General features: G+C 45.2%; 3 protein-coding genes across 3 annotated transcripts; all 3 read left to right on the forward strand.

Annotated features, from left to right (window-relative positions):
- The first annotated feature begins 459 nt into the window (after positions 1-459).
- LOC133503467 (zinc finger and SCAN domain-containing protein 2-like) lies at positions 460-13,852 on the forward strand. Its single transcript, XM_061825143.1, has 5 exons — positions 460-1,229; positions 1,794-2,120; positions 5,848-6,824; positions 8,772-8,973; positions 11,096-13,852. Exons 1-5 carry the CDS (start codon positions 1,037-1,039, stop codon positions 12,004-12,006), a joined length of 2,610 nt encoding a protein of 869 aa, XP_061681127.1. The 5' UTR covers positions 460-1,036; the 3' UTR covers positions 12,007-13,852.
- Positions 2,127-4,516, forward strand: LOC133503444 (zinc finger protein 501-like). Its single transcript, XM_061825114.1, has 2 exons — positions 2,127-3,361; positions 4,403-4,516. The coding sequence occupies exon 1, from the start codon at positions 2,210-2,212 to the stop codon at positions 3,245-3,247; it is 1,038 nt and encodes a 345-aa protein (XP_061681098.1). The 5' UTR covers positions 2,127-2,209; the 3' UTR covers positions 3,248-3,361; positions 4,403-4,516.
- Positions 13,853-14,812: 960 nt separating the features above from the next.
- On the forward strand, positions 14,813-20,708 carry LOC133504075 (zinc finger protein 501-like). Its single transcript, XM_061826252.1, has 2 exons — positions 14,813-15,084; positions 16,362-20,708. The coding sequence occupies exons 1-2, from the start codon at positions 14,892-14,894 to the stop codon at positions 17,483-17,485; spliced, it is 1,317 nt and encodes a 438-aa protein (XP_061682236.1). The 5' UTR covers positions 14,813-14,891; the 3' UTR covers positions 17,486-20,708.
- Positions 20,709-21,422: the final 714 nt, after the last annotated feature.

Consider the following 21,422-nt stretch of genomic DNA (forward strand, 5'->3'; position numbering starts at 1 on the left):
TCTGTTTCTACTCATCTCTGTGTGCTAATGACCATTTAAAAAGTGTAATGCAAAGTAGGATTTTTGAAAATCACTTTGTGTACACGATGCATGAACTACAGTCAATTCTATATTGCTATATCCTATACAATACAATATGGACTATAGATTCGGTCAAAGAGAAAATGACATTTATCGGTGCAAAAAAATGTTTCTTTGGACACATTCGGCTGTTTTTTTAAACTTGATTTTTACTGAAGTGTAACAAACAAAAGTGGAAGAAAAGTTTAAAAACTCAAAATGACGAAATAATTTTCCCATGAGCATCCAATGGATAGGTTTCCGATGACCTCATTGCAGTCCCAGGAGTCCCGTGTCCGCCATTTTGTGTGTCTGAAGCAAGGGAAGCGTCTACGTCAACAATGCAAGCGACCCCCTTTCGTCCGATAACATGGGCCACACGTGCGTAGTTTGGGACTTTACTAACCGCGCTGAATCCGGGAAAACAAAGAAGTCTTGCAAACTCCACACAGGCGGGTCTGGGATTGAACCCGCGGCGTCGGAAAAGAAGGATCTCACCAGTTGCTTCGCCTTCTAAAATGCACCAAAATGTAAAATAGTTAAGTGATTGGCCACGGAGATCTCTGTAGCTAAAATATTAGCAATATTTTAAATGAAGTATTTATAAAATAATCATCTAGAAGAAATGGTCTTGTCGGCTAAACCGCTCTGTTCGTGTGTGGCTTAAAATTGACGTCATTTACGAGCGCCGACGTTCTCGCCCTGTGCAAGCAGCAAGCGATAATACATATATTGGACATCAATGTCGTTTTAACTCGAATATTAACAATATTTAAAAATTTTCTCAAATAATCATCCAGAGAAATTTGTCTTTCTGGCGGAACCGCTGACATTCGTAGGCACCTCTGGAACAAATGCCTGGCGGAAGGAAGTCCCTTTTATTCTGTCGCTTAAAATGACGTCACACACGGGCGCCGACGTTCGCGGACGTTAGCAACGCTCAGCGAAGCGGGCAGCGACTTTGATTGTGTCCAAAATGTGTAAAGTAAGAGTTCTGAGAACGTTGGTGAAGCAGCGGCTCGACGTAGCCGTCGAAGAAATATTTGAACTGTTTGAGAGGACGATAGCGGAGTACGAGGAGGAACTTAGTCGAAGCCAAGAGGAGAAAAAACGACAACGCCAACTCCTGGACGCCCTTCTCAATCCTCATGTTCGACTGCAAAGAGCAGGTTTGGATTCCTTTCAATTTGTTGGATTGACTTTCTACATTACGTTTCCACCACTTGCGTTGTATGTGAATATAATCTATAAATCGCTGTTTTCAAACGATAACTATGTCCGTATCGGCCATAAAGACAGTCTTTCACGCATGCGCAGTGTTTCTTGATGCGACGAGTTAGGAACAGGTTGGAGCCACTAGTCTTGAACTAGAACGAGCGACAACGAGAACTGCTCGACAACGTTTTCAAACGGCATGCGGGACTCCACGCAGCAGGTTGTTTTTACTGCAAAATCTCATTTCACACGTTCAGTAGCTTCTTGCTGTGGGTATTTTGTACTCTTGTGTAACGTGGCGGCAGCATTATGTACTTTGTTTTTCTCCGGCTAGAACTGCAACCTTAATCATGGCGGAGAGAATTATAAACGGTTCCATTGGTGTCAAAGGTTTTGTTGAGAGAAAGAGTCCATGATTTGGCAAAATTGAATTATTTGTTCAGTGCTTTAAATGGCTGGAAAACAGTGCAGCGTTCTGAAAAGTTTGACCAATAGTTTATTTCTCTTATTTCGTCCAGAAGTCCAACAAGTGTTAGCGGAGAGTCAAGAGGAAGTTCCCCTTCATTCCGAGCAGCAGCAGGAGGAGGATCCGGCAGAGCCCGCCCACATTAAAAAGGAAGAGGAGGACGTGTGCATCAATCCCAGGCGGGAGGAGGCCAAGATCGGCTCGTCGGCGCTGAACGTCCCCGTCAAGAGTGAAGATGACGAAGTCCCGGCTCAAAGCCGAGCGGAGCCCCCGAGCACCAACGACCTCGCGCCCTTGTCCGACGTGGACGACGCCACGTCTTCTGACACCGATAACAGCGACGATGACAGAAAAGTAACGACGAAAACTAAGTCTAAAGGTGATAAGACACATCAGAACAACCAAAATAAATTTAAATGCATTGAATGCGGGGAGACCTTTGCTCACAAGGGATGCTTGAAAATCCACATGATCGCGCACGCTGGAGAGCGGTCGTTCGCTTCTTCATCTTGCGCCAAGGGGTTCTTCTTGAAGCGTCACACGAAACTGAGTCAGAAAGACCCCGCGGAGGGTAATAACAACAGTATCCATCCGTTCACGTGCTCAGAGTGTGGCAAAACGTTCCTCCATACGGGGAACTTGAACCGACACAAGCGAATACACACCGGAGAGAAACCTTACGCTTGCTCCATTTGCGGTAAAAGATTCCGGGATAAGTGCGGAGTGATAAAGCACAGGGTGGTGCACACGGGGGAGAAACCCTTTTCTTGCTTGGTTTGCGCCATGTTGTTCCCACACCGGGCCAGCTTGCTGAGGCACCTGAAGAAACATTCCGGGGAGAATCATTTCACCTGCACGGTTTGTACTAAAAGCTGCTCCAGTTTATCGTCGTTCATATTACACTCGAAAGAACACACACCCAGCACCTCGAGTGAAATCGCGACCGCAGAAGCTTACGCTCAGGAAGTGTGCGACGTGGCTCCGCCATTGAATAAGGGTGAGGAAAAGCCCAACTCTCCCGAGACGGACACCAAGGAACCCCCAAAGACGTACCCCCAACCGAAAGACGCCGAGCGGTTCTGCTGCCCCCAGTGCGGCAAAACATTCCGGCACAGGTCTTACTTCATCTGTCACCTGAGAACGCACGCTGGGAACAGACCCTACAAATGCTCTCTCTGCCCTAAAGATTTCTCCAGAAGGTGTGACATGAAGGTTCACATCCGGGTGAAGCACACGGGCGAGACGCCCTTCGCCTGTCCCATCTGCGGCAAAGGGTTCGCCGTCAAGAAGTACATGACGTTGCACATGAGGAGACACAGCGGGGAGAAACGCTTCGCCTGCCCGCTGTGTTCCAAACAGTTCACCGCCAAAGCGGGGATGGTGAAACACATGGGGAAGCCCACGTGCAAAAAAACTGCGATGTGCGCCGTGGACGAATCGCCGGCCAGAGGATGCTCGAAAATCACACGTGTGCCAGTAACGACAGGTGAAGCGACGGGACCTTGAGAGACCACGTGGACGTTAAATGCGTCATTAGAAGTGAACTTTTGACACGTTTTTCATGAGAAGACCGTGTACAGTAATCTCTTGCCATTACCATCCTGCCACAAACAACAAAAGGTAATTGAAACTCCCCTTCCAAAATGTACATAGTTTGTGTAAATGTAAGTAAGATTAATTGTTGCAGCCCTACTACATACGTTAAAGGTCCACTGTCATGTAATGCACGATTTTTAGTGTGTTATTCATGGAAAAAACGGCAGCCGGTACGGACCCAGCCGTTTTTTCATGATTTTGACGTATACGGCTTTTTTTTAACTCCCGCCATGAACATCCTCTCGAGGGATTTGTTATTGAGAAGAAGCAGGAAGTGACATACAGGGCAGCAGCGCACTCAAGCGGTCTCTCTGTTTATACCAGTTTTACTTGCTGCAAGGTCGCTAGTTGTTCCTTCGTGTTAGCCCAAATGCTAGCTCGTTGCATTGCTGGATATTGCTCGAACACTTGGGAGGATGGGGGTCGCTCTTCATACTTTTCCACAAGATCCGGTTTGTCAAAAAAATGGATTGCACAGGTGCAAAGGAGGAGAGCTTTGTGGGTTCCAAATGACAGGTAGGTGTGTATACAGCTACTTAAAAAAAAAAAAATAGTTGGGGGGTGTAATTCGTAAGACAATGTGAACTAAAGATCAACATGTCTTCAGTCAAAGAGAAAATGACATTTGTCGGTGAAAAAATGTTTCTTTTGGTCCCATGTGGATGTTTTTTTTTTTTTTTTTTTTAAAGCAGATTTTTACTGAAGTGTAACAAAAGTGGAACAAAATTTTAAAAACGCAAAATGACAAAAGATTTTGCAATGAGCGTCCAACAGAAAAGTCACCATTTTGGGGCACCAACCACGTCATCACTCAAATCTTCATTTTTGTCAATGGGTACATCCGTTTGAATATGTTGTTATTGTTTGCTATTCTTCCTTAAATAAAGTATTTTTTTTTCATGATTCAAATGCAAACTTCAAATCCAATGCTTCAAAACAAACTTTTTGGAATAAAAAGCAAATCAATCAACTTGACCTGAAATATCGGAGCCCCGCAGAAACAAACTAATGTTGGTATAATGTGAAAATATGTTTTTAAAATTGTACTTCCGGGCTCTTCCATAGTTAGAGGGAAAACACTTGACGCCGTCTCATGGACTCAGCGAACGACTTCTAGAAGAAGATGATCAACCAACAGAGTTAACAGTTTAGTTTTTTTAATTTAGTGGATCTCGTGACCCCCGCTAGATAACTTAATAAAACAAAATAAGAGAACAATATTCAACATATGGTTATAATGTAAAAAATAAAAAGGTTTCTGTATAAAAAGGCAAATTTTGAGATGTTATTTTTTTGGGCCTCACTTTGATATTTGTTAGGTCGGGTTCATCACTTTTGTCCTGAGCCGTCTTATGAATTTTGTTCCAAAAGGCGCACTGTAGAACGTTCCAAGATGGCGGTCGATTCAAGCACGCGCAGTGTGTCTTACAGGCGGAGCTTGTTTCCGGTTCCGTTTTGGAGCTCCACAAATGAAAAGGACACGAAATTATTACCCGGATAGTTTGCATAAGTGTGTGAAAATGTGTAAAGTTAAAATGCTGAGAACGCTGGTGAAGCAGCGCCTCAACGTGGCCGTCGAAGAGATATTCGAGCTTTTTGAGAGGACCATCGCGGAGTACGAGGAGGAATTTTGCCGAAACAACCAACGACGGCAGGCTCTCAAGCCTCAACCTCAGTTACAAGAACAAGGTTTGTTTACGCCGTTGGAGGTCTGGGTGTCAAATAGCTTCCGGTTCATGTTTGAAGTCGAGTTTATTTATGTGGCCCTGAACCACAAAATAAGTCGAAGGGCTTCACACGGCCCGGGAAGACAGGCCTGTGAACTCAACGCCAAACCAGACAAATAATCAATCCATCCATTTTCTTACTCGCTTATCCTCACAAGGGACGCGGGGATTGCTGGAGCCTATCCCAGCTGTCAGCGGGCAGGAGCCGGGGCAGACCCTGAACTGGTTGCTAGTCAATCGCAACGGCACATAAAAGCAATTTTCATTATATAGCTTTAGACTAGGCTTGAGAATATGACTCAAGTAAAATCCATCCATTTTCTTAGCCGTTTATCCTCACGAGGGACGCGGGGAGTGCTGGAGCCTATCCCGGGGTTAGGCAGGGGGAGAACATGCAAACTCCACACAGGCGGGGCCGCGATCAAACCCGGGACCTCAGAACTGTGAGGCCAACGCTTTCCAGCTGAGCCACGCAGACAAATAAGTCTTGAGATTTTCGACATTTCTACGGAGGAAGCAGCGTTATGGCGGTGCATCTAAAAAAAAAAAAAAAAAGAAGCTGTTTAGTGGCATTTTGCAATATCCAGCCTCTTAAAATATGTATATGCTGAGTTTCACAGGAATAAAATGTAGTCTCGGTGGGACCTCCAGTGGACAAAAGAAGCAAAGGGGGGGAAAATTGCATTTTTTTTTTTTTTTTACAAAAATCACCGACAAGCTGCAATAATATTTTATGCGTGAACAGAAAAACTTGAAGCAACCTATTTTCTTTGTGCGGCGCAGATGTGCAGCGGGTGTTGGCGGAAAGTCGAGAAGGGGAGTCGGACGAGCTGCAGCGCATTAAAGAGGAAGAGGAGGACGCGTGGAGCAGTCGGGACGGGGAGCGGCTCGCGGCGGCTGACGTCAACGCGTGCGTTCTACCCGGTGGCCACTCGAAGAGCGAAGATGACAACGGTCGCGCCTCGCAGCCTCATCACGAACGGGAAAACAGAGGCGGCAAAAGCAAAACAGAAAGTGACAACACGGCTCCGCGAACACGGATGGACGACACGACGTCGCTCTCTTCGGACACGGATCGCAGCAACCAACCTTCGAAGGCTAAAAGGAAGTCCAAAAGCGGTAGGATGCACCACGCCGACAGCAAACAGTTCATTTGTTCCGAGTGCGGGAAAGTGTTCGTCCACAAGGGAACGTTGAACCGACACGTGAGGACGCACACCGGAGAGAAACCCTTCAGCTGCGCAGTTTGCGCCAAAAGATTCTCCACCAACTCCGACATCAAAATACACATGAGGACGCACACCGGGGAGAAGCCCTACGCGTGTTCCTTCTGCCCTCAGAGGTTCCCCATCAAGTCAAACATGAAAATCCACGTGCGGGTCAAGCACACGGGCGAGAAGCCCTTCGCCTGCCCCGTTTGCCCCCAAAGGTTCTCCCGCAAGTCAGCCGTCAAGCTCCACGTGCAGGTCAAGCACACGGGCGTCAAGCCCTTCACCTGCTCGCTGTGTCCCAAAAGGTTTTCCAGTAACAAAAATGTGATGATACACATGAGGACGCACACCGGGGAGAAGGCGTTCGGCTGCGACGTGTGTGGCCAGAGGTTCTCTTACAAGTATCAGCAGGACAAACACCAGTGCGCTGCCTCAGTGCATCGCAACACACTGAAGCTTGAAGTCAGTGAATGGCTGAAGAGTTTTCTACAGGCCTTCAAAATGTACCTTTTGCCATCCAGTAGAAGAGCATTCATTTGTTTCATACATTAAAAGCATCGGTAGATACACACAGATGCATTATTTTGGGTAAATAAATACATTTTACACCAATTAAATTTAATACTTTGATACAGTGCAGTGCTTGGGAAGCACTACTCTCGGCAGATAATACCTCCGCCCTTTTTTCTTTCCCCTCAATTATTTTTCCGGTTATTTCTCAGTTGTATTTATTTCTCACAAATGTAATAAATGTACAGTCGAAGCCAGAAGTGTACAAACGCTGTGCAAAAAAATCTGATTTCAATTTGTTTTCTCACTAGCTGAACGTCTCCTATTTCAGGAATTAGGATCACCAAGAGTATTGAATTTTGTTAAATGCCAGAATAATGAGAGATACATTTTTTAAAAAATTTTACATTATTTTCTTTGAGGTCAAACGTTTACATGCACAAAAAAATACTACATCTTTAAAGAACATGGGGAAACCCAGATGATGAGGTCATAACTTTGGAAACACTTGATAGGTTAACTGACACCATGTGGGTTAATTGAGGCCACATCTCAAACGCTCTTACATCCTGGTTTGGAATCATCCATACATACATTTTCTTTGCCGCTTATCCTCACGAGGGTCTCAGGGAGTGCTGGATCCTATCCCAGCTGTCAACGGGCAGGAGGCGGGGTACACCCTGAACTGGTCGCCAGCCAATCGCAGGGCACACGGAGGCAAACTGCCGCACTTACAATCACACCAAGGGGCAATTTAGGGTGTCCAATTAATGTTGGGGTTTTGGGATGTGGGAGGAAACCGGAGTGCCTGGAGGAAACCCACACAGGCACAGGGCGAACATGCAAATTCCACACAGGTGGCAGCGGGATTGAACGCGGGGACCTCAGAACTGTGAGGCCAAACGCTCTACCATTTGATCCACCGTGCCGCCCGGTTTGGAATCATGGGAGAATCATTTTTAAAAATCAGAAAGGAAATCAGAGAAAGAATTGTCGAGCGCCACAAGTCTGCCTCATCCTTGGGTGCAATTTCCAGATGCTTGAAAGTGTCACATTCATTTTGTCACGCAATTATACACAAGTGCAAACATCATGGGAATGACCAGCCATCAGCGCGCTCGGGAAGGATACGGCTATGTCTATGTTCCAGAGAAAATAGCTCACTGGAGCCAGGTAACCTCCAATAAATGAAATCGATAATAAACCAGGTGTGGGTAGATGTGGTTTCAAAGGCCACATTTGATTTTAAAATGGACAGTTGGATCAGTTTATTTGTAAAATAAATAAATAAAAAGTTGAATTTTAAATGCAGGGAAAATAGTTTATTCAATCATTCCAGTTTTGCTTAAAATTGATTTATAATTCATTTCATTGTACTTAATTTCGTTTAAAAAAAAAGTTGATTTGACTAATATCCTATCGCTTGTAATGAAAAACGAGCATTTTAAAATGAAATAGGTACAATTGAAACGACCCAATTTTATGAGAAAATGTGGCATGAATGGACCCAATGTTATGGAAAACTCTTAATACAGTCTTAGATTAGATTAGATTAATAATGCCACAAAAGCCTGATACGGCGGATAAAGAACGGAGCGGCCATACTTTATGTACCCTTACGGTCAAATATAAGAAGGCAAATATGTCATCATGAGTATACTAATAAACGTATGAACACGAATCATGTTTGTGCGACGGTTATAGTGATATATGCCGACAGGGAACTTGGAAATTATACGTAAAAAAATATACTTTCTAAATCATAAATGGTAAGATGTTTGTCCCCAAAGGCGCACCGTAGATTTGCCAAAAAGATGGCGGCCCGTACGGCACATGCGCAGTCTGGCTTTTTGGGCGGAACTGTCTACGTAGGCGTTTTGGGTCGCCAAAGCCCACGCAAGAGCACATTCCGACCGAAGAAGGTAAAAAAAAAAAAAAAAAAAGCTGAATTTCGCACTCAGTCGGTGAGGTGAGAGCCGTTGCTAGTCCGTCAAAATGTGCAAAGTCAAACTTTTGAGAGCGCTGGTCAGGCAGCGACTAAACGTGGCCGTCGATGAGATATTCGGACTGTTCGAAAGAACCATCGCCGAGTACGAGGAGGAACTTTCCCGAACAAAAGAAGAGAACGAGCGGCAGCGCGAACTTCTCGACAATGTCTTCAAGCACCAAGGCGCTTTGGACGCACAAGGTTCGTTCAACAATCCGCCTCCCGTGATCTCATCGTCTTGTTTCTTTTTGTGGTTTGACTGGGAAATTTGCGAGTCCGCCATTGCGGGCGAGCCAGCTAGCCACCATTTTGTTGTGCTTGTTTTTACCGAGCATTACGGTAACAAGAATACGGCGAGGTTTCCAACAGGATGTTTTGTGAGAGGAGGAAGCGGCCACGGACTGTATGACCTTGCAACTAACCACCAACACCCCCCCCCCCCAAAAAAAAAAAAAATCTTCATTGTCTGTGCAACCTGCTGTTGTTTAGGAAAAAAAAAAAAAACACTTATTTGTTTTTCTGTGACCCTTCGGGTCTGCTTTTCTGCTGGTGACGCCCAAAGCTACGTAACCACGTGGTTCTGAAAGCCCCTCAATGCTAACATAACACAATATGAAATGCGATAGATGGCCTTATGGAAATTTGCACGGTAATTTTAAAGCTCCAAACAACTGTTACTGTACTGCACATGGCGCAGCATAGTCGTGTGGAAGTAAATATGTGCCACCAGGATTTTGATTTGAAATGTAAAGTGATCACATTTTCAATAATTGTATTTCAGTGTCATTTTTCAATGTTAAAAATTCAAACGGCTACAATTCACTGTCTGAAATTCACCGTTTGTGCCACCGGGCAGGGTTACTTCAGGTCAGAAGCGAACACCCAGACAATTGCAGTTACGCTTTCTTAGTCAGGTAACGTCACACACGAAGAAAGCGTAACCTGATTGGCTGGCTGTCTGGTTCTGACCTGAAGTAACCCTGCCTGGTGGCACAGACGGTGAATTTCAGACAGCGAATTAACATTGAAAAGTTACATTTGAAATCCATCCATTTTCTTCACGGTTTATCCTCACGAGGGTCGCGAGAGTGCTGGAGCCTATCCCAGCTATCGTCGGGCAGGAGGCGGGGCACATCCTGAATTGGTTGCCAGCCAATCGCAGGGCACATTGAGACAAACAGAGGCACTCACAATCACACCTAGGGGCAATTTAGAATGTCCAATTATTGTTGCATGTTTTTGGGAATGTGGGATGGAACCGGAGTGCCCACCCGGAGAAAACCCACTCAGGCACAAGTAGAACATGCAAACTCCACACAGCCGGGTCCAGTATTGAACCCGGGACCTCAGAACTGTGAGGCCAACTGAGCCACCGTCCCGCCCATTGAAATACAACTATTGAAAATGTGATCACGTTACATTTCAAATTCAAATCCTGGTGGCGCATATTCACTTGCTTTTACACCGCAGGTGTCAAACTCATGGCCCGGGGGGGCCAGATCCGGCCCACCACATGATTTCACGCGGCCCGCGAAGACAAATCATCGGTGTCAAAATCCGTGACTCTTGTGACAGTATCTCCCAGCATTTCAAATTGTCATACACCATAAATGATAATGTTGACACATTATCAGCATTTTTGTGTCACCAAACATGAACAATGGTTGGAAAAACCCACTTCGCTTCATTTCTGATTCCAAAACTAGTTCATAAATTTTATGTGTAAACATGATGAGGCGATTCAGGATTTCTATGGTTTCACCATGACGGCCCTCTGAGGGAAATCATAACTACAATGTGGCCCGCGACAAAAATGAGTTTGACACCCCTGTTTTGCACCATCTGCCCCAAATGTAAATGCCGGTGTGACGGTCTGAGCGTTCCCCCGTGCTGAAAAGTCTCCTTGTGATCAATGCCGATGCGGTACTAACAGGGGAACTCTGGGTACGTAGCAAACGCTAACTGGGAAATCTCCCGGTCTCAGAATTCCCTTTTTTCTACATAGAGCAAGCTAACATACGTTATAAGCTAGCCTAACTTTAAAACAAAAGTTGATTTAAAAAAAAAAAAAAAAAAAAAAAAGGGATACACACACATATGTACGTTCGTCTCTCTGAGACCTCCATAGCGAACGTGAACACTCGGCGACAAGTTGTCGAATGGCGTGGGGATGTTTCAGACTTGCTGGGTTTTTACAAAATATACGCGCATGCGCGTTACTCACAAATTGACTTTTCAGCACCGGGAGCGCTCAGACCGTCACACCGGACCGGTTTAACGTCTTGAAGTGACTCGCTACCGTGCTTTTCTCCCGTGTCGGCAGACGTGCAGGAGGTCTTGGTGGAGAGTCAAGACGACGACGACGCCGCCGCCTCTGGCGAGGAGCTGGCGGTTACCCGCCGCATTAAGAAGGAAGAGGAGGAGTTCACGTGGGAGAGTCCAGCCCCGCAGACGGCCGACGTGGCCACCATCACGTTGTCCGGTGTCCTCGTGAAGGGCGAAGACGATTTCGCTCACTCCTCGCAGCTTCACCGCAGTCAAAGCGAGGAGGACGGCGGCGGCGCGAGCGAGATCACCAACACGGAATCCGGCGCGGAGTTCTGCGAATATCTGCGATCGCAAGCCAGCAACTCGGCGCCGCTGTCTGACGCCGACGACGCGATGTCGCGCTCGTCCGACACCGACAACGCCAAAGAGCCTTCGGACTCCAAAGGTGAAAAAAAACTGTTCATCTGCTCCGACTGCGGCAAAACCTTCGTCAACAAAAGCGTGTTGAAAAACCACATGGTCACGCACACCGGGGAGAAGCGTTTCGCGTGCTCGGTTTGCAATAAAAGATTCTCCTTGAAGCACCACGTGAACCGACACATGAGAATCCACACGGGCGAGCATCCCTTTTCCTGCTCGGTTTGCGGGAAAGGGTTCCGAGACAAGTTCGGCTTGAGGAGTCACATGAGCAAACACACGGGCGAGAAGCCGTACTCGTGTCCCATTTGCGCGAAGGGTCTGTCGTGTAACTCCTCGCTGAGGATCCACATGCGCCTGCACACCGAGGAGAAGCCGTTCACGTGTCCGGTTTGCGGCAAGGGTTTCTCCGGCAGTTCGTCTTTTAGCGTCCACCTCAGGCAGCACACCGGGGAGAAACCTTTCGCCTGTCCCATTTGTAGCAAATGTTTCTCCCGCCAAGAAACGCTCACTGTGCACATTAAACGGCACACTGACGGCCAGGAGTAGCGGTGGCGCGATGCTGCCCCCCCCCCCCCCAGGTCGCCGGTGATACTACGACCGGTCTACAGTTTGGGCGCTTATGCCGCTTAAGGTCCGTGTACTAGTACCCTCTTTGTCCTCACAATTGATACAATCCAGCACGCTAGTAGAACGACCGTGTCTTACAAATATTATTTGTTCAACTACTAGTGTCGCTTTTGGCCTATTAGTACACCCTTAAGATGTATGGATTTATTCAATATCAAGATTTTATATTGGATAAATGTTTAACCATTTATTCGCGTCTTTAATATACTTGCTGTTGAATAAATGTGCAAAATGCTTCGATATCAAATGGTGATTATGAATTTAGCCCATATCCTCGATACGCAGGTTAAGGTCCATGTACTAGTGCACTCTGTTCTTACGATGTACACAATAACAGTTCACAAGTAGAAAGACTAGAGCACACTAGTGGAATAATTGTTTAATACTTGAAATGTTTTGGGTTTTTTTCACCGTGCTACTAGTTCCACTTTTGGGCCCACCCGTATCGCAGTAGTACTGTATGAAAAGCTCTGAGGATGTGTCCGATGTCCTAAATTTCCAGTTTAAGGTCCATGCACTAGTAGACTTTTTGTCCTCACTATTAAGACAAATGTGGCACTTGGAGATTAACTGCTTATCCGTGTTATTTTTATTGCTAGTCACATAGAGTTCCACAAGTTAGTGCTTCACTACAAGTACTAGTAGCATGCAGATGTCAACTAGTGCACAGTTCTGCCTCGCTAGTAACATAATTATCCAACTAGTATGCAGAAGTGTCATACAGTGCTGGGAGGAAAACATACTAGATGACACTCGTCTACTAGTGCGCTGAATTGTCTTACTAGTGAGGACAAAGTTGAAGACCAGTACCTGGAACTGAGGATGGATGTCAAGGATATTGAATTAATGCTCAAAAGGTTTTCCAATAAGCCGTAGAAGACATTTTTTGTGTGTTTATGGGATCTCTCACTAAAAAATATTGAAATTAAGAATGCATATATGTGTATCGTAATACCCTTAGCAGGGCTCGGCCGTTACCTTTAAACACCGCTAGGCATTGACCCCTCCTCACAATTGTTTATATTTCCTTATATTAATAGAATAAACTGTAAATATTTCACAAATTATTCAAGCAAAACACTTTGGAGTCACACTTATTTTGCATTATCCTTAAAAATAAGTGGCCTACAGATGATTTGATTTTGGGAAAGAAAAAAAAATGCATGCGCGCCAAAGATGCTCCGTGACTTTCAGTGACAACCCAGGCTAAACTTGGCTCCTCCTCGACACACACAGCTTTTGTTTCAGTCGAGACATATTTCCTTGTCATGTGATTCAAATTTGTACGGCGCTTTACTGCGTTTCAGAAAGAGCGGAGAAAAAAAATGGGAATCGGGGCACGTTAAAAATGCAAATATGGGGAATTTATGGATCGTGAAGTGCAAATTTCCGGCATGTTACTTTACACTGTCGAAGAAAAACAATATTTTTCCGTTTTGCGTTGTGCCAAATGATTCCAAGATTGTTTTGTCTTAAAGTTAGGATCTACCTGAAGCTGTAAATTATGTATCAGTTTTTTAATGAAATTTGGAAGAAATGTATCTTTTTTTTTTTTTTTTTTTACTTATAAAAAAAACTCGAACTTTTTAGCTTTTTTCACATTTTGTGTTGAGATTTTGTAGCGACGCAACACCGTCCCTCCAATAAGGCGAATTGCATGGTCGAGCACAACACGGAATTTCCACCAGCTTTCGTGATTCTTGCTCAAAGGCTGTACCAAATTTTCTATTTCTCACATGCAATGAATAAAGATGCGATATTGCAAGATTTGTGTTTTTATTTCTGAGTTATGAAACTCCTTGTTACAGGAATAATTGAAGAAGCTATCATCTGTGATTTATGATTTCAAAAGTAATTCAATTTGTTGTGTATATTAAATAACTTGATGAGGCGCTGAAACATTTCCGAGGTTTAATAGAACGGTTCTCCGAGGGAAACCGTAACAATGTTACCTGCGACAAAATGGAGTTTGACATCCTTGCAAGTTACCCAAAACCATAATTCCTAGCTGGTATTATCCCGCAACTTGTGAGGATAAGTAGGTCAGAAAATGAAATGGAAAAAGATTCCCAACTGGAGTGACTCCGCTTGCTGTTGGTCCACCTTGTTTTTACCTCCTTGCGCGTTTCTCACACGAGCCGAATCAGTACCACTGGAAACTGTTTAGTTACTCCATTTTCCTTGCTGCTTATCCTCACGAGGGTCGCGGGGAGCGCTGTAACCTATCCCAGCTGTCAACGGGCAGGAGGCGGGGAACACCCTGAACTGGATGCCAGCCAATCGAGACAAACAGACGAACTCATAATCACACCTAGGGTCAATTTAGAGTGTCCAATTAATGTTGCATTTTTTTGGGGGGGATGAGGGAGGAAACCGGAGTCCCCGCAGAAAAGCCACGTAGGCAGGGGGGGAACATACAAACTCCACACAGGCGGGGTCGAACCCTGGACCTCAGAACTGTGAGGCCAACGCTCTGACCAGTTGCTCCGCCGTGTAAAATACACTAAATAGTAAAGTGATAATTCATATATTGGCCATCATTGTCGCTTTAACTAGAATATTAACAATATTTTAAATGAAGTATTTCTCAAATAATCACCCAGAGGCTGAATCGCTGACACTTGTAGGCATACAAGCGAAGCACCTCTGTAACAAATGAGTGCGTAAGGAAGTCCTTTTCATTGTTTGTCGCTTAAAATTGACGTCATTGCGCGAGCGCCGACGTTCCCGCCCTGTGCGAGCAGACATTGGCGGACGTTAGCAACACTCGGCTAAAGCGGGGAGTGACCGTGATTGTGTCCAAAATGTGTAAAGTGAGAATTCTGAGAACGTTGGTGAAGCAGCGGCTCAACGTGGCCGTCGAAGAAATATTCGAACTGTTTGAGAGGACGATAGCGGAGTACGAGGAGGAACTTAGTCGAAGCCAAGAGGAGAAAGAGCGACAACGCCAACTCCTGGACGCGCTTCTCAATCCTCATGTTCGACTGCAAAGAGCAGGTTTGGATTCCTTTACGTTTGTCTGATTGACTTCCGACATTACGTGTGCACCACTCGTGGTATCCGTGAATACGTGTCGCTGTTTTCAAATGTTAACTACGGCAAGTCTTTGGCAATAAACGTCGCCCATTGCTCAACGCTGCTCATTGATATTTGTCAACAATATTATATATGTCATCGAGGGTATAGGAAATACAATTTGCCCCATGGAAATGAATTCAAACGCCATTAGTGCACACCTGACCCCTCAAAAAAAAATTATACGCGTTTTAATAAAGAAACGTAGCAACAGATTAACAGAATGTCAAGGCAAAAACTGCTTTATGTAGTATCACTAGTATTTCAGTGTCATATGTGTCCATTAAGGGGCCAGCTCTAATAAGGCAAGTTGCTGTATTTATGATTAGTGCGGCTCACTGGCCAAATAAATACACACAATTTTACACCCAAATAAAAAACATCTTTGCTCATATCATGTAGATATTTTACAACGCTGATTAAAAATGCCTACCAACAGTACGTAAGCCCAATCATATATGTATTGAAGAAATGTTACTATAACACTCGTGTTTTCTTGGACCTGTCTTCCACTAAATGCTTAAAACTCACCTATTCGCTGTGTTTGTGCTCAGGCTCCTAGCCTTGTCGAATACAAAAATATGTCTGTCGTTCTCTGGAATTGAATTTTCCAATAAATATCCTTCATGATATAAAAAACGGAAAGGATAAATACATCTAATGGCCTTGGTGGAAAGCAGAAAAACCTGTTGTGACGTAAAAAGATGCACCGATCCTCCGTCCTGCAGGACCAAACAGCCTAATAGGACAGGAGAAAAAAAAATGTACCAGGGCCTAAATGTTCATCAAAAACGAAGAAGCGCTGTTATTCCTAAAAAGTTTGTCCAATATTATTGTAAATCAGTCTAACATTAGCACTGTGCTTGAACATAGGCTGTCCCAAGACTAAGTCGTCAAATGCCGATGGCTTCAACTCTATCCGAATTGTTCCAGAGAGCAAATACGAGGAATTAAAAGGAAGTATGTAGTGACATAAAATAAGTTAAAATGTCTTCATAATTAGAGTAAAAGGTATCGCCCATCAGTTCATGTTTGAAAACAAACGGTTGGCGATATTTAAATGCAAATGTATTGTGCTTAAAAGTTCAATATAACTGAAATGTACTCGTCAAGTCGACTGTCCTTTACTAATCCTCCTCTGGAAGTAGAATTTTGTAATAGTTGTCCAAATCTGTGTGTCCTTTCCTTGCGCTGCGCAGACATGCAGCAAGTTTCGGCGGAGAGTCAAGAGAAGGTTCTGAGTGTGGAGTGGGAGGCGCCGGCAAAGTCCGCCCAAATCAAAGAGGAAGAGGAGGACGCGCGGAGCAGTCGGGATGAGCAGCAACTTCCGAGGGAGGAGGAAGAGGCGGATGTCGGCAAGTTGACAGTTTCTGGCGTCCACGTCAAGAGGGAAGAGGACGAAGGGCAGCCGTCGCAGCTCCGTCGCAGTCCCGGCGAGGAGACGCGAGAAGCCGGCGGAAAGCAACGTTCAGCGGACAACAAGTCGGCAACGCTATCGGACACGGCCGACATGACGTCGCCGTTGTCCGACACCGATCACAGCGACGACGCCAAGGGACCCCCGAGAGCCAACGGCGGCAAGAAACGCTTCGTCTGCTCCGAGTGCGGGAGAACGTTCGCCTACAAGAAAACGCTGAAAACGCACATGATCATACACACGGGGGAGAAGGATTTCGAGTGTTCGTTCTGCGCCAAAAGATTCTTCAGGAAGTGCGACATGAAGATACACATGGCCACGCACACGGACGAGAAACCTTTCAGCTGCGTCATCTGCGCCAAAGGCTTCTCGCTGAGGAAGTACTTGATGATACACATGAAAACGCACACCGCCGAGAAACCGTTCACCTGCTCCGTTTGCGCCGAAGTTTTCACCAGCACGCGATGCCTCGTGCTGCACGCGACCCAACACGTGACGGCGGAGGGCGACGGAAACCGCTTCGGCCGCTCGGAGCGCGGCGAGGCGTCGGTCGGCGGGGCCGCTTTGGGCGGTCACGTGACGCCCCACGGCGGAGGGCGCCCCTTCACCTGCTCGGTTTGCCTGAAAGGTTTCGCCCGGGGAGACGATTTGAAAGCGCACGTGGGCCAACACGGCGGGCAGAAGACGTTCAGCTGCCACGCGTGCGATAAAAGATTCACGCATAGGAAGAACGTCATGATGCACATGAGGACGCACACGGGGGAGAAGGCCACGGTTTGCGACGCGTGCGGTCAGAGATTCTCGTATAAGTACCAGCTGGACAAACACCGCTGCGTCGGGATGGACGCCGCAGCCGCGTCGCCGCATTCTGAAGCGACGGTCAAACGAGGTGACGAGTTGAGGTGAGGGCGACGTAACGTCGGAATCCTCGCACCCCCGGGGGTCGCCGCTTTTCGGGAAATCGAATCAAAAGGGAATTACCAAACGCCGCGTCGTTTGCGTTTACGGGGCTCGTGCACCTACGTCACTGGCCGGAAGCGCCGGTCAAACAAAGCGTTCGTCAATGCTAAGTCGGTTGGAGACGACGCGAAAATACGTCTTCTAGCACGACGCCCAGAGTTTTGTCCGATACCGTTTAACGTTTAGAAGGTGATAATAAACGAAAGTACGTGGAAAAATGAGACGCTAGGACCCATATTTAATGCCAAAGTCGATGTTTTCGCCGATAAGAAATTGGACCGTTAACCCGCTTCCGGTTGTCTGGATCTACACGTGGATCTGGTGAGTAAATCGTCGAGATTTAAACGGAAGAGTTTGAAAGCGTAGAAAAGTCTGGAGGCATACAAATATGAATTGGTTGCTGGATCTGTTCTCAACGGGCAGACGGCTCGTGAACGAGGAAGCGTGTTCGGCTACACGTTAACCTTCAAAATCCATCAATCTTACCAGCTCGTGTTCAATACAAATACCAATATTTAAATAAATGACCTCTGGTTTTACTCAAATTCATTAACTATGATTGGAAAAAAAAAAAGGATGGAGTCGTCTCCACGATCGTACACGGAAGCGAGTTGCGGCCACACGTTAAACTTCAGTAAACTTCTCCCTGGCAGACGTTTTTTTTTTTTTTTTAAATATGCATTGTTCTCAAATGAGCCCAATGCCTATTTATAAAAAAAGAAAATAAACCACTGGGATAGGCTTCAGCCCGCGTACACGGAAGCGTGTTTTGGCCACATGTTGAACCTTGGTAAACCTCTGTGTGACTGACGGTTTATTTCCTTTTTTAAAATACGCAATAGACTCATTTGAGAACAATGGATATTCGAAAAAAGGAAAGGGGTTTACCGAAGATTAACGTGTGGCCGCAACACGCTTCCGTGTACGTTGGAGACGACTCCCTGTCTTTTTTTTTTTTTTTTAACGCATAGTTCTCAAATGAGCCAATTTAGCATTATAAATACTTGTTTGGAATTTGAGATTGACAAGAATAATTCCTACCTGAAGTGAAGCGATCGCTACACAGGCGTGTGTGTATTTTGGCTGGGCACCATCCATCACGTGTAATTGCCAAAATCCATCAATATTTTTTGGTCTTTTCAGCTGGTATTCCGTAGAATATCTAATATTTGACTATCTCTCTCGTCTGTTGTAACAACCAACAGCACGACAAGTCTCGGGCATTGTGAATATTCTGCTCCGGTTTCAAGCCCCCCCAACCCCCCCCCCCCCCACACTGTCGAGCGGCTCTTTCTGACCTGCAATATGGCGCCGTGAAAACGGTGACGTCACGTGCACGAGCTCTTATATTTCCGGCGTGTACCGGCGGCCGCTGCCAACATCAACCCAACTACACCACAGAATCTTCTCCAGTCGCCAATTTAACGGTGAATAAATGTTGATTTATTACGTTTTCTTGATTAAAACGGTGGGGCACGTTGCCTTTAGTACTTCTCAAAAAGCAAACGAGCCGAGGATGAGCTAACGAAGCGGAAATGTTAGCGTCAACGTCCGGCTGACGGCGACAGAACACCTTTCGGGTCAGTATCGCTCTGAAGTGCCTTTGGTGCCTGCGTCGGAATCGCTTCCACATCGTGAAAATGTAGCTGAATATTCAAATATTTTATCAGAATGGACCGAACACCGCACGCACGAGTACAATGAGAAGTATCGTAAAAGTCTTTTTCCTTGACTTTGTACCAAACCTTTTTTTTTTTTTTTTTTGTTCAGTGGATTTATGTGACGTTTTTACAACCGGTTATTGGATCAAAAGAGTCATTTTAATCATTTATATCGCAATGGTCTTTGAAACTTGCCGTCCGGCCTGTCGTTGCGGAGTACGAAACCTTTGGCTGTTTTCTGTGCGGTTCCGGGCGACATTTTGTATTTCTGCAATGGAGGTTGAAACAACGGATGGTGTAATAATACTTATATTTGGTAATTGTCATTATATCGTGTATTGTTTTGATGTTGTGGTTTACATGTCCACTCTGTCATGGTGAAATATCGATTGCTGTAAAAAAATAATAATAATGTTTTCGAGATTACAAATATACTTTTTCAAGCAGTCAGCTTCCAAATTGAATCTGGTGAAGGTCGACCGGGTGCTTCTTTAATGCTTACGTCGGCCAAAAATATCGTTAAGATCACATTTTGTGCTAATTTCATAAAAAAGTGTCTTCTTGCAGTTAATAAAAATGAAAAAAAAAATGGGGGTGCCACCATTTTGCAAGAGCATAATGTTTAAAGATAATATGAACTTGAATGGAAAATGTCGGGGGTTTTGTTGTTGTTGTTTTTTTTTTTTTGGGGGGGGGGTCTTAAATTAAAGGCACCTTTAAGTGATATCGACTCACTCAGAACTCGTCGGGAAAATGCGGCTTTCGGGTCCAAGGTGGACCAAAGTCCCACCGCGACGCGGACCACAACCCGGTGTGACGGTCTGAGCGCTCCCGGTGCTGAAAAGTCTCCTTGTGACAAACACAGCAAACGTACATATATGAGGATAACTTTTTTTTTTTTAATCAACTTTTGTTTTAAGGTTAGCTTATAACGTATGTTAGCGCCCTCTATGTAGAAGAAGGGGAACTACAAGACCGGAGGTTTTCCCAGTAATCGTCAGCTGCGTTCGCAGAGTTCCCCTGTTCGTAACGCATGCGCATTCATCACAAGGAGACTTTTCAGCACGGGGGAGCGCTCGGACCGGCTGCGGTGCGGCGCTCAGCGAATCGTTTTTCACGCGTCGCCTAGTTTGGAATTTTGAATCGCGAGCGGGGCGGACCAGAACGTGTCCTCGTTCGACCGGAACCGCTATTAAGTATCTGAAGTCCGCTCGATCACGGAGTTGAGGTTGTTGCGGGTGGAGCGCCGCGGCCATCTTCGGTGATCCCGTGGACGATTCGGCGTGAAAAAATAGGTGAGCTCGTCGGTTCGTCACTGTTTGCAGCTTTAATCTGTAATATTTTTTTTTTTTTTTTTTTGTTGTACTTGGCCTTGCGTGATTATTGCCTGCCTTTTTTATTTTTATTAAAGGAGCCTTTTTGGCCGCTTTCAAGTGGCTCACCTTTTTGTGTACAAGTATTTAATTGCGTGCATATTTTTTAAAACTACATAAGGTTAAAATAACATCAATTTGTTTTGTATTTTTTTGTTATTTTATATGGATATTTTAACTTTCATCACTTACGATTGACCTGGCCCGACTCAAATGTTGCCTTTTTCGAATTATCCTTGAACTTGGTTTTTTTTTTTCATTTTTTTATTTACACCAAGTAAAAAATGAAAAACAAGCTCCAAGTTCGACTAACATGACATTAAAATAGGACATTAATATGGTGTAGTGTTCACAAAAAACTTTTTCTCCCCTCAACATTATATTTAAATAATACTGTAAGCCACTGACAGAATAATATCAATGCACCAAAATAAGAAATTGAGTTTAAATATATTGCATGAGAAAGTTAGTTAAAAATCGTACCTAAATTAAAAAAAGTTATTAAAATTAATTGAAAATGTATTGCACTAAGGAACGATTAAAGTTAAATGTATTGAACTACGGAAAGAGGGAGCAATTGGTTAGATCGTTGGGCTCACAGTTCTCAGGAGCGGGGTTCGAATCCCGGCCCCGTTTGCGTGGAGTTTGCATGTTCTCCCCGTGCCTGCGTGGGTTTTCTCTGGGCACTCCGGTTTCCTCCCACATCCCAAAAACATGCAACATTCATTGGAGACTCTAAATTGCCCCTAGGTGTGATTGTGAGTGCGACTGTTTGTCTCTATGTGCCCTGCGATGGGCTGGCAACCAGTTCGGCGTGTAACCCCGCCTCCTGCCCGTTGACAGCTGAGA

This window comes from Syngnathoides biaculeatus, chromosome 7 (assembly GCF_019802595.1).
Source record: "Syngnathoides biaculeatus isolate LvHL_M chromosome 7, ASM1980259v1, whole genome shotgun sequence".
In the NCBI taxonomy this organism is placed as follows: Eukaryota; Metazoa; Chordata; class Actinopteri; order Syngnathiformes; family Syngnathidae; genus Syngnathoides; species Syngnathoides biaculeatus.

What these genes read in the sequence shown, in the direction of transcription:
- LOC133504075 (XM_061826252.1), top strand. Translation starts at nt 14,892, where the DNA reads ATGTGTAAAGTGAGAATTCTGAGAACGTTGGTGAAGCAGCGGCTCAAC. An exon ending in TGTTCGACTGCAAAGAGCAG is followed by an intron (nt 15,085 to 16,361) that starts GTTTGGATTCCT and finishes TGCGCTGCGCAG; the next exon opens with ACATGCAGCAAGTTTCGGCG.
- LOC133503444 (XM_061825114.1), top strand. Translation starts at nt 2,210, where the DNA reads ATGATCGCGCACGCTGGAGAGCGGTCGTTCGCTTCTTCATCTTGCGCC.
- LOC133503467 (XM_061825143.1), top strand. Translation starts at nt 1,037, where the DNA reads ATGTGTAAAGTAAGAGTTCTGAGAACGTTGGTGAAGCAGCGGCTCGAC. An exon ending in TGTTCGACTGCAAAGAGCAG is followed by an intron (nt 1,230 to 1,793) that starts GTTTGGATTCCT and finishes TATTTCGTCCAG; the next exon opens with AAGTCCAACAAGTGTTAGCG. An exon ending in AGGCGCTTTGGACGCACAAG is followed by an intron (nt 8,974 to 11,095) that starts GTTCGTTCAACA and finishes CCGTGTCGGCAG; the next exon opens with ACGTGCAGGAGGTCTTGGTG.